The sequence below is a fragment of the Hippocampus bargibanti genome, linkage group LG12 (genome assembly GCF_051943395.1).
Source record: "Hippocampus bargibanti isolate YZ-2025 linkage group LG12, ASM5194339v1, whole genome shotgun sequence".
Lineage (NCBI taxonomy): Eukaryota > Metazoa > Chordata > Actinopteri > Syngnathiformes > Syngnathidae > Hippocampus > Hippocampus bargibanti.
This window is the reverse complement of record NC_142745.1, coordinates 5,913,156-5,925,709: the sequence shown is the minus strand read 5'-3', so window position 1 is coordinate 5,925,709 and position 12,554 is coordinate 5,913,156. Positions and strand designations below refer to the sequence as shown.

The window sequence follows — 12,554 nt, the reverse complement described above, 5'->3', positions numbered from 1 at the left end:
ACGTCTGACTTTGAGCACCGAAAAATATTAGAATGGAAAATGATCATTCACAGTTGGAAATGTAAGGAAGAGACGCAAGGTCGGCGACCATGACAAATCTATACAGGTGCCTCTTTTTTTATTCACATGATAAACAGTGTCAAAACAGACTAAAGATGAATAAAGCTACAGGGAAACATGCAACCCAAAATTCAAAACATACAAAAAGCCAACTCTAAATCAGTTGTTCAGTTTCTTTTGCTAAAGTTGCTGTGTGGGTTGTGTGGGGGGGGGGGGGGGGGGGGGGTAGTAGGGTTGATTGATGGACTTTTTGGCTCATGACAAACGCAAGCGCGCCCGAAAACAAAATCTAGCGTTTGGTCATGTCTTTAAAACACTTAAAAATGAGAAAACCCAAAGATGTGAATAATTTACCTCAGGGGGTATTTCCCGATTCGATGGTCGGCAAGTGTGTAAAGATTACGGCGTCCTTTTGAAGTGAACAGCATTGTCTATCAGATCAGTTGCACGTTGGCTCCCTGTAAATAAGCTTGCAGGAACCGCAGGGCATCGGCGTTCAGACTGCTACCCAGCATTGATGGAACCTGCGCCCCCGCCCCAAAAAAAACAACCATCAATTCAGGAAGCCGCAATAGTAAAAGTTTAGCACTCCGTGACAAACGTACCCTTCCCGGACAGGCTGTAGAAAGCTTGTGGAGCGAATGAGCCAACAATATTTTAGGGTTGCTGACAGCGTCTCCGATAGGGTCGTGCTCCTTCTTCCCAGCAAAGGCCAACTGTGAGAAAGCAGTCTGATAGCCGGGTGTGTCTTCAATGTCGATGAAATGCTCGTCGTCCGGGATGCTGTCGTCTTCAGGCAGCTCAAAGAGACCAATGAGGGCCTGGAGCAGCGGGGGCCTGATCCAACACAATCTTTTTAACCAGGATGGCGTTTTTAGGAATGGCAATTTGTAATGACCGGAGTATCAGCAAAGAGTAATCTCCAAGGCATTTATTTCATAGAAGGGCACGTGCATACTTTGAATAAAATTAATACGGTAAGTAAATCCAAAAGGGGTTGAGTGCTTACCAGAGTTTCGTGTACTCTGTGTCCATCATGGCGGGACATTCAGTGAGGACTTTTGTGATTCCAACAGCACAGATCTTTTTCTCAACTGTTCCAGACACTTTCTGCACTTCCGGAATAATGATTTTCTCCAAAACCATGCCGAACATTCTGTCCAAGATTGAGGAAAGTTGGGACACGATATGTTGGACACGACTAATTAAGATTTTTTTTTTAATCGAAAGCTGCGTCGAGGTAAATGAAGTGTAGCCCAACCAGAATTTGACCAATGATGACATGTTTGAATTACTTACTTGGGCTGGATGCTGTCAAAAATCTCCTGAAGAGCAATAGCGCCGTACTTGACACAATACAGGTTGACAAATACCAAGAAACCTGTGAGCACAAAAAAGGACTCTTGATAAACTGCTGTTAGTTGGTTGACACTTTGGAAGGTTAACTCGTTCACTGTCAGACAATGTGCAAAAATGCGTCCACTCCAGTGCCAGGGTTTTTGTCATTTTCGATCAAATTGCAGGAACCACAGAATATTGAGTTTTAGAACTACAGAAACATTCAATACAGCTTAAGAAACCTTACACTCTCTTCTTTTATCAGAAAAAAAAATAATTCCTGAGTTATATGGGTCTGGAGTTATCTGAGCTTGAAATGGGGGTGGCTGTACAAAATACAACACAATACACAGATCAATATTGATTTATATTGCGCTTTAACAACAGCAGACGCTGTAACAAAGCGCTAACATGGACAAAAGGCAAATGCTGCCTCTTTGTGGAAGGGAAAAACATTGCCAGAGGTCTGAACAGTGCTTTATCGGCACACCCCGGAAGAAAAAACTAAACCGAACAATTTTGTGAATGGCGCTGCTCCACGTCACACTTTTCAATTCCCGAATACCGGATTTTCTGGAGTATAAGGCGCACCACCAATGAATGGTGTATTTTCAAACGTTTTTCATATATAAGGTGCACCGGAGGACAAGGCACACCTTCAATGAATGACAAAAGTTTTCCAAATATATACATATATAAACGTTTTGCAAATATTAAGGCACACGACATTATAAGGCGCTACAGTAGAGGCTGGGGGTTACGCACTACTTCCATTTCTGGCAGCTGACAGGCGTTGCAAGACCTGTTGTGGCTCAATATTACTTCACATATAAGGCGCACCCGCGTATGAGGTGCAGGGTCGTCTTTTGAAGAATATGAAGGCATTTGGGTGCGCCGTATACACCGGAAAATTCAGGAATGGCAGTGAATGAGGTGAAGCGAAATGACCCTACTCACTCTTGATGAACTTGGTGGTTTTGGAGCTTTGCAATCTCTGGAAGAGCAGAATGAAGATTTGTTTCCTGTACTGAGTGAGGGATTCTCTGGCAAAAACAACAGTGAGTAAAACATCATGGCCAGTCAAATGCAGTCGCCACTACTCCAAATGCAAAAGAGGCTGAGGCGAGTGACGACTTACGGGGGCATGTTCTCGATAATACTGTTGAGTAGGTAGAATCCTTGATGGTCATTGGCCTTGGAGGCATTAAGTTTTTGGAAAACACCAAGTAGTCCGGGCTGAGGAGAAATGATTAGGTAAATGTCAACAAAATTTATGCGCTCAAAACATTAGGTACACGCTTATATGTACACATGCTTCGCTTTGAGGGTGCTCATCACAGTGTTTAGTAAGAGGCAAATCCTCCTGACTCGATTAATGGGACGTACAAAATACATACCAGTGTATCTTAAGCCTATTTCATTTTGTATGTTTTGTTTCTCTTTGGTCGGACATCCATATGTGTCTTTTTGAAAACAATTACAAATCTGAATCAGAATTATCTTTGTTGGCCAAGTATGTAGAACAAACAAGAAATGTGTCTCCGGTAGAACACGCTGCACTAGTATCATCATTAAAAAAACGCAAAGAGGCACTATACAGTTATATTTAAATATTCAACGCACCAACGTCTCCAGACAAGTTGTATCCATAACTTGTAAAATCACTTCAAATGACGTCTACTGAGCGTATTTTACAAAGATTCCACCGCATATAGCTATATTTTATGTTTTAAGACTCGCGTTGAATATTCAGGAAGTCTTGTTTTTGAGTTGGTGACGAGTCCTGACATCACATCACAGAAGGAACGCCCCTGACCGAGAAAGGACACACTGTAGCTGTCCTTTCATCACGTCAATTTTGGGGTACTTTGTACTTTGTTTGTTCTGAAAACTTCGTGTTGATCCGTGTTGATGCCGAAATTAGAAGCAAAACACATAAATAACGCAATGGTGAATCCTTGTGTGTTGCACCAAACAACTATTTGATATTCGCTGACAAAAATTCCCAGGAGAAAAATATCAGCCCATTTCCGCGGAGCTTTGTCGCCATCTTCTGCCTTTTTTGGGTGCTACATTTCTCTCCAGCTGCCTCAAAATGACACGGAATAAATTCTTAATCGATTGCAAACATGTATGCTTGCCTCTTCAGAACTATTTGAATCATATTCACTACAGGATGAATAACAAGAAAGCATCTTCTCCGAATCTGAAGCCATTGTTTTGATTCTCGAGCAAGGCAAGACGTCTTGGCGTGACACCACGAACAAGGGGGCGGGACCTTCTGAAACTTGCAACTTCCAGTTTCAATTTGAAGTAGTTTTTAGACACTTTCAGTCATTTTTATTGGCGTTTTGCATTTGACTAAAAAATATCAGCCTGTGTGTTTTGGGGTATTTTAGATGCTATAAAACGTTTTTCTGATGTCAGTTAGGAAACAAAAAAGTGGCATCGGTTTAAGTTGCTGTTTAGAGAGTGCATGGCTTGGTGGAAGAAGCTGTTTAAATGTCTGCTGGATTTGGTGCGCATGAATCAGTAGCGCCTGCCTGAGGGAAGTAGCTGGAAAAGGTGGTGGGAGGGTGCGGAGGGTCCATGCATTTTAGCAAATTGCCATCACATACTATTTTATCAGCGGCAGAAGCGGCAATAGTAGCTCCTCCTTTTTCCATGAAGGCCTGAAGCAGGCGCACCAGAGGAGGGATGTTGCCCGTGCGCTCCCACAAAACAGGCTGCAGCAGGTGAGGGAATAAATCCATGTAGGAGGAGGGAATTGAATTGGAATGCATCTCCAGGAGGAGAGACATCACCTGGAATACGTACGGCAGAAACTCTGCAACAGAGCAGAAAAAGCGGAGATGTCAGCCAACGGCAACTGTATGGCCGCAAAGATGTTATGCTGGGTAAAAAAAAAACAAAAGAAAACATTGATGGCGGAAACGGACCCTGGACATCGTTCTGGAGGATCTCTGTGAAAACTGGGAAGAGAGCTTCCTCAAAGCTGACAACGGTGGCCGGGTTAGCCTTGCAGGTGATCCGCACAGACAGGCAGAGAGACTCAAACAGGTAGTGGTTAAAGTGAGGCTTGCTGGGGTTCTGAGAGGGACAAATCAGAACATTCGATGATACTTCCAAATACAGTAAAGTCTCGTTATATCGATATTCTCGGGAGTCGGAAAAAATATCGATATAACCGGACTATCGATATATCCGATCCTGCGGCATGTAAATTTTCTCCTTGCGTTCATAGAAATATTATCGTAATAAGCAGTACTATCGATATAACCGATATCGATATAACGAGACTTTACTGTACTAACAAACCTTTTTTGGCGCAAGTTTCTTAACAGAAAGTGAGTTCAAGGTTACCTTGCTGACTAAAAGAAGCTTTTGAGTGAGCTGATCGATTAAAGTGGGAATGTAAGGAACGATGGCTTCCTGGAGCAGTGAGAAGCTGCGCATGATGGCTTGTGGGGGGGGGGGGGGGGGGAGCAAACAAAACAAAAGCAATGTCAAATAAATGTGCAGAAAAATGTGTTTGCCCTGTGAGAGTTGATAACGGACAAAGGGTAGCCCACCTTTCATGATGTATTCATTTTCTGATGAACCAGGAAGTTTCATCGCCTTGAACAGGTTTATGAGGAGCATCTCGGTATAAGGAGCCATCTCAGCAGCGGTGATACTGACAAAACAAAACGTCCAAAAAAAAATGGAGCACTTGTACCAGATCTTTACTATTATATCAGGACATGGAAAAAAAATACATAAATTGCAGATCTACACTCACAGTGTTGTGTTATTCGGGCCCCTCATCGTAAACAACCTTTCCAAAGCATGCGCAGCATACGTGTGTTCAACGCAGCTCACTGCTTGCAAGTGAGTGATCAAGAGAGGAACGGCATGCAGCAGTTGCTCCTTAGGAAGCTGAAAGAGAAGCCCAAGTGAGGTTTTTTTTTTTTTTTTTGCATCGGGATGTGCACACTAAGGAGACTGCTGGGAGTTTTGGCATACCTGGCTTCGAAAGATCATCACGTACTTGATGGCATCCGCCTTCAAGACCGGGAACTCATCAACTGCAAGGACAATATTGAGAGTTTTGGATATTCATGTCAAAATACGTGTTGCAGGGATGCATCTGGGGACATTAAAAAAGGGGACCAGTTGGCCACCTTGTGTCGGAAAAGGGGGCCAAATTGTAAAATTGATGGGCCCGATTTAACTAGATTGCTGAAGTATACACAACTGTCTAAAATAAACCAAAATACATTCATTGGAGAATGAAAACCCACGTAAAATCTATTTCTCTAATATATCAACAATTTTAATTTAAGTCAAAGAATTTATTCATACATAAAATAAAGAAACATTTTCAATTTTCCTGAGTTACTATGCAATCAATCCTGTGCTATTTTGATTGTAAAGGTTATAAAGACGACAAGGAGTACAGACTTAGCACAATATTTCTTACTAGTATCTACTTAAACGATGTACTGTTTCCAATGTACTGCAACATTATCTACTAAATTCTAATCATTAACAGCAATTTGCTGCAACGAATTGTCACTACCCTCCGCAGACATATTTGATTGTTTCTTAAAAATATGTTTGTTTGCTGCCTGTTTTAAATGTCTTTTACAGTTTTACTCTTGTTCTTACGCTGCATACTGCAATTAAAGTTCAATATTGACATTGCAATGCACCATGGGTAAATGAATATTTGATTAGTTCTTTCGGCAGTTTCTGGCGGATCACGGAAAAGCACGGAATATCCTCTACGCACCGAAATAAACACAAGGTGATGATGGCTTGATATTGGTAAGGCAAGAAAGCAGACGACGAAACCTCAGAAGGAAAACAGTTTTCAATTGCGGTTTAACTAAATTTGTTTCTTTAGCTATTTTAACAGAAATATGTGGCGTAGGTCATGTAGCAATATGCACTAATTGTAATAGACTTGCGCCAGTGGAGTTACAAAGTTGCGCAAGTGGCTCTCAAAATGCGTAAATGCGTAAACATCTCTGATGTTGTATATTCCGTTATTTGTTTATAATAACTTGTTCCACTTTGCAGATTCATTCAAGTATGATTTCTAAAATAGTCTTAAAAAATCTGGAACTAATTTGAGAAAAAAAATGCATATCAGATATTTGCCGTGTTGCGGATGCATTTGTGTCCAAGTGCGAAGAGAGGAGTCATCTTACCATTTGTGGATTTGAGATCTGTGAGAATGTGATTCACAAAGAACTCAGTCAAATTCACCAATTCATTGGCTTGAGTTATTCCGTGCTGTGGGGAGGAAAAATAAATCAATAAAAGTAGATCATGCAAATCGGTTGAGAACAAATGCACAAAACTACCATCAATACCTTCTGTGTTTGAGCTTTGGATGCCAGCGACGTGACTAAATAAATGGCGGCATCTTTGTGCTTCCAGTTGGCGCCGGGGTTCTTAGCGTACTCGGTCAGCATTGAGCTGACATATCCCGAGAAGATGGCCGTGACCGGGCCCTCGAAAAACTTGCAGAGTCCCCTTACCAGGTCACAAGCCGCCCGACGACGAGTGTCAATGTCTGAGAAGAGACCAGGGCCATAAATAAATAAAAGCGGATCGTGTAAATCGGTTGAGAACAGATGCACAAAACTACCTTTTCTGTGACTTTTGTCACAAGCTTTCAACCCTGCGGCTGATGCAATGTTGCGGATAATTAATGCAGCCAGGGGCGCTGTATCACTAAAGTTCTTTCTCTTGTTTCTATTTATAATTGTATTTTATTTATTGTATTCTATTTGTGATTGTATTTTATTTATTATAGTACCTATGCTTGTCTGTGACTGTAAAGTGTCCTTGAGAGCTTTGAAAGGCGCTTGAAATAAAATGTATTATAATTATTATTATTACTAAAGGTAAGAGTGAGACAGGGTGAATATATGTGCAGTGGAAGACGAATCGTTCATTTAGTGGCCCTCCGAGTTAAATGGGGAGGCTTGGATGACCAGCAGCAAGAAACCGTTAACCAAAACTGGCCATATGCCAAGAGCAACTTTTGCACAAGTCTGCCAGTGGATCCTGACAGCGTGGAGCAGTGTGAAAAAAAATAAAATAAAAATATCAACCATCACCAACGGGTTTCGAAATGACGGTCTACTGCGTGACGGAGAGGACAGCATAAGCTAGGGAGTGACTTTACTTCAGGATGAAAGTGACACTGAATGCGACAACGAATGAGAAATTGAGAGAGGAGATGAGGACGGCTCTCAGCGACTTATTTTTTTTTGTAAGCAGCCCTGTTAGTGAATGCTAATATGTTTCTTCCGTGTATCAGTGACTTGGTATGTTTTTATACCCAACCTTGTTAGTGAGTGCTAACGTATTGCTGCTATGTTACTGCCATGTCTCAGTGACTTTTACCGGCTTGTTTTTTGTTTTTTAATCAGCCCTTTTCGGGCTGTGTTACAAGTGTATTGCTGCTGTGTTTACTACCGCGTTACAGGCACTGTTTTGAAAGAAAAGTTAAAGTATATTATTAGAACTTTGAAAACTTTTATCTGTGTACCGGCTTTCTTTATAAATGTCTTATGTTTCAATTTGGGCACGTGGTTTAAAAAGAGTTTGTTTTTTCTTTTAAAATGTACAGGGTGAGGCTTATAATCAGGTGAGCTCTATAGTATGGAAATTATGGCACTTGAACATGCATTAATGAGCAATAAAAATACAATGTGACACTGAAAAATCAATCTATTTTAAATTTCAAACAGTTGAATAAATCATCTGAGGTTACCGGAGCCTTCAAGGTCCCTCCGGATGTATTCTTCAGAGTTGTCTTCAAAAGCCTCCTCATCGGCGCCTAATGAAATATTGCAGCGTCGTGAGTGGCAAGGAATCCAGGAGCACATTTGAATTGTAGCTCATTTCTGCTGTCCACCAAAAACCGCAACTAACTTACTCCTGAACTCCATGTTGGGCACAATAACTTTCTCGCAAATGCTGGTGAGTATATTTTGATCCTCAAAGACATTTTTGTAGTGTGGCCGTTCGCACACTGACGCCAAAAACTGGATGGCGTTGCTCACAAGCTAAAACAGAACAAAATGGGTCAAATGCCAACCTTTCACGCAAATCATTCAAATCTTCACTCTGTGAACTTACCAAATCGTATTTAACCTCCTGTCCGGTCGAAACTAGAAGGTTCCAGATGGCAGTGACAAAGCGAGGAAGATAGGGTTGAAACTCTTCATCATACTTCTGAGCATAAAGCGCAGCGTTGTCACAAATTTGTGACTTGAGGAGCTCCAGGAGTCCCGCTTCCTCTTCATCCTGTGAAACAGAAAACGGCAGACGTTTTAAAGTCGCATCGACTGGGTTGAAAATGCACATTTGAGTTTGAGATTGTTTGATACTCACATCCGTTTGCAAAAGTTTATTATCCAGAGTCAGAAGAGCATGGAAATTAGTCATCCAGGTTTCCATGTTATCTTCGAAAAACTCGGGAAGGTCCTGTGGAAATAACACAGAATTTGGAGTCTTTGACAATGTGTCCCTTTGAGAGTAAGAAAGCGCAGAACGAATAATTTTTGGTTCCGAGTGACGGAGAGTTTCTGGTCCCTTTTTTAAAAATCTGATATTATTTAATCTTATATTTTATGCAGGAACTCACAAATAAATACACAAAAATTCCTCAGGAATGATGGTGGAGTCCCCACTTTGCGGGTTCTGGTCCCCATTAACCGTGATAAACAGGGGATTACTGTATTTCAAATGTACAGAACAGACCTGAAAGTTGAGACTGTAGAAAAGCTTGGAGATGAGTGTGAGTGAGGAGAAGAGAACTTTCAAGGCATTGACATCGTTTGCGTGAGTCTGACACAGCTCAATAGTGGCCTGTAACAAAAAAGAAAAAAAAAAAGAACTTCATTTAACGGGGCTTGCAGACATTCATGATCTCAAAATTGGTTTGCTGGAATTGAAATCTCGACAAACCTTGAACAAGTCCGTCAGAGGTAAGGCAAATGTTTCGAGAACTAATTTGATCTCCAACCAAAGCTCGTTTGACTTAAATTCATGACGATACCTGGGAAGGATAAACAAATAGAGGGCCAAGAAAAAAAAAAATCAGTACAATATATTTTGATTTATTGAACAAGATTCACAGCATCAGAATGCCAGTCTGCACGTGACAGGAATGAATTCTACCTCTTAAAGAGAGAGTGTGCAGTGCGTAGCACTCCGTTGATAATATGGAAGTCTCCACTTTGGAACCGGGTCACCATCTCTGTTAGAAGATCGGGCCACTTTCGAGGGAAGTCTTCCCGTCCGATGATGCTTATGGCGTCGCTCAGCTGGGAAAAAAAAAGAATGGACGGAAACATTTTTGACAAACAGAAAAGAAGAAATGAAACTTCTTACTACGTATGATGATGCGCTTACCTGCTTCTGAATCTGTTCCGGACTACCAAGCATCAAATGAACAATGTTTGCTTTGACGGTTGTTCTGTCTTGTTCGGAAATTTTGTTTGGTTCATCTTCAACCTTGAGAGATATTTCATACAATAAATGATAGCTTTCTTAACAGAGACCACAACATTGACACCAAAATAATCAATACTGTACAGCTGTCTGGACTCACAATTCGCCAGTTCCTCTTGATGTAGTTTTTGAACGTAACAGCAGCGCATACACGAATAACATTGTCCTGGGACTTTTCGAGCAAAGTGAGGAGTAGTAATGGGTAGTTCTGGTTTCCTTCAACTGATTCAAGAAACTTTTCAGCTACGACAGAGAAAAAGTTTAAAACTGGTGTTAGGAGTCATTCCCATTGAGAGTAGCAAAAAAATATATACGTATTCATATATAAGTATTCAACATGTGTCTTTATCAGTCTTGGTGTCTTACCTGGACGTCGGGCAGTTGGGTCTGGGTTCAGCGTTTTTCTGAGGAACTCCGTCAGGATTTGTAGGTTAGCATCATTCAGTTCCATGGTTCCTTCTGGGAGAAGGAAGAATACAAATGGGTCACCACATGCGCAAGTACAGTATAAAATGCACTTTTTATTGGGTGACAAAAACATATCACAACTGTCAAAGAAGAAACAAAATTATAATAATAAAAAAAATGAAGGAACATGAGAGAAATAACTGTGTGGATATTTGAGAGGTTGTTGGCAATGAGTTTTGCATTGAGTGAGTTTTTAGCCTTTTCTGTACAATCACATATAAAAGTATTAATATTGTAAAGTATTAGTGTAAAACACAAATCATACTCTTTGTATTGTATTGGTGCTGGTTGGTGGCAGCTGCCTGGATATTATAATGTCCACTTTGATATGAAGGCTTATGTGATTTGACATAGCACTTTTGATAAGCCATTGCAAACCTGTTCAACAGCGATTCAGACTTTGAATTGCAGAAAAACTAAGTGTTGATGGTGAAAAACGGTTGCACTATCCCACACTCCTGTGACAGTTCATTCATGACTGGCTACAATACTTGATTTGCAGCAGGACTGACATCTTTGTGTTGTATATATGTGCGAAAAAGCTATTTGTATGCGCACTGAAATTGACCGGGAATACCAGAAGGTGAATTCGCATTGAAGATTCTAAATGTACGAAGATGCGAATGTAAGCATGTATAGCATGTCGGGTGATTGACTGTCGCCCTGGGACTGTTTTCAAGCGATGGCGAAAGGGTAACTGAGGACTACAAACTACTCATTGGTGTACATCTGAATGCTTGGTTATATCTGCCCGGGTATTTGCTGGCAACTTGGGCAACTTGTCCAAAGTGTACAAGTGGGATGCCTTACAGTTCAATCGCGACTCTCATAGTGACCAGCAAGATCGGAAATGGATTGGTCCACGGCACATGCAAGTTACTATGCACAAAGTATCTGAGAATTATTTGGGCTGCGTCTATGAGCACAGCCAATTCACTTCAACGCTACGGATCGACTTGAACCGAAATAAACAACACGTCTCGAATAGACAAAGGATCCGGTCAAACGTGTGCAATACTTTGGACCCCATAACATCGATTTGGCAGTAATCATCATTAAACTTAGCCCAGAGAGTGGCTCGCTAGCAGCTAACCTAGCAAAAGCTACACTCCCGCAATCACATAGCGAACCTGCTGACTCCAGATCAGTTTGACGTCCAAGTGTGAACTAAATCGCAAGAGGGACCTGCTATTTTCTTGCTATTGAGTTATTAATCCTGTTAATAATTCAAACTACGTCCAATTTAGTTTGTAATGTCAGACCAGATTGCCCAGACACGCGAGACAAAATATTGAAGAAAGCATGGAGTGTCAGCACCTGTAAATAGAATCACGGCTAGCCATAGCGCTAACATGCTAATACGGGGATAAAGTTAGCCCATTCCTCAACGACACACCTTTCATCCCAGTGTTATAGCCGACGACCATCGTATGTGTGTTTTTGAAGCCTCATTGCTACTCAGAAATGTGCAGCCTTACCGTCACAGTGACTCTTTTTTTTGTCAGTGTGAGATGCAGCGGTCTTCAAACGCACAAACTGCACATTCGTGCTCACCGGGCCAGGTTTCAAACGTCACGAGCAAAAAGAACTGCGCGGTCACACTATGGCGCATGCGCACATGTCAACCCATGGAGGAAAGCAACGCCCAGAAAGGCAGTTTAACATATTTTCCGGAAAGTATGGTTTCAATTTAAGAATGGAAAATTCGACGAACCCCTTGGTCCAAACCATGAAATATAATTTGAGTAAACATTTTCAATGTCTAATAGCATCATAATAAAATGTTTTTGTGCTTGTTGAGCTTCTTAATGACCATGACAGGATGTATTTTAAATTTGTAAAATCCCATACCTGTCAATGTATACGTTTTCCCCATATGTTATACTTTTTTTAATCATTTCAATTAAACGAAACGAAAATGCTATTGTCACAGCAACCCAGAAAAAGTAATCCTTAATCATATATATATATATAAAGCATAACATGCGCATGCGCGGTAAATTGTCTGAGTTTCCGCTTGTGTAAGCGATTTTCAAATAATGCACGGCATACTACAACTTTTATACGGCAATTGTAATAATGTGTATGTAGTTACTAGCCAAGATTGACAGGTATGAAGTACAATAAAATGTTCTTGATCCATTCTTCACTTAAAGTTCAATTAAGTATCA

The 12,554-nt window shown here is 41.0% G+C and overlaps 1 protein-coding gene across 2 annotated transcripts; it reads right to left on the bottom strand.

The window, feature by feature from the left end:
* Positions 1 to 101: 101 nt before the first annotated feature.
* On the bottom strand, positions 102 to 11,995 carry cse1l (chromosome segregation 1 like). 2 transcript variants are annotated; one of them, XM_089010286.1, is made up of 25 exons: positions 11,938 to 11,995; positions 10,282 to 10,374; positions 10,016 to 10,158; positions 9,817 to 9,918; positions 9,583 to 9,728; positions 9,370 to 9,460; positions 9,163 to 9,270; positions 8,794 to 8,886; positions 8,539 to 8,706; positions 8,336 to 8,465; positions 8,171 to 8,236; positions 6,759 to 6,961; positions 6,594 to 6,678; positions 5,404 to 5,465; positions 5,180 to 5,316; positions 4,971 to 5,074; positions 4,762 to 4,859; positions 4,338 to 4,488; positions 4,017 to 4,225; positions 2,537 to 2,634; positions 2,356 to 2,441; positions 1,360 to 1,441; positions 1,070 to 1,216; positions 666 to 897; positions 102 to 584 (listed from the first exon to the last, which is right to left on the bottom strand). In XM_089010286.1, exons 1-25 carry the CDS (start codon positions 11,993 to 11,995, stop codon positions 495 to 497), a joined length of 2,982 nt encoding a protein of 993 aa, XP_088866412.1. In that variant the 3' UTR covers positions 102 to 494. The 2 variants fall into 2 exon arrangements, with proteins under 2 accessions (XP_088866412.1, XP_088866411.1); XM_089010285.1 differs by having other exon boundaries at positions 11,862 to 11,979.
* Between the last annotated feature and the right edge of the window lie 559 nt (positions 11,996 to 12,554).

Coding starts and splice junctions, on each gene's coding strand:
- cse1l (XM_089010286.1), bottom strand. CDS start 11,995: ATGCGCCATAGTGTGACCGCGCAGTTCTTTTTGCTCGTGACGTTTGAA. Junction 10,375..11,937: donor GACGTTTGAAACCTGGCCCG/GTGAGCACGAAT, acceptor TCCTTCTCCCAG/AAGGAACCATGGAACTGAAT. Junction 8,707..8,793: donor ATAAACTTTTGCAAACGGAT/GTGAGTATCAAA, acceptor TCTGTTTCACAG/GATGAAGAGGAAGCGGGACT.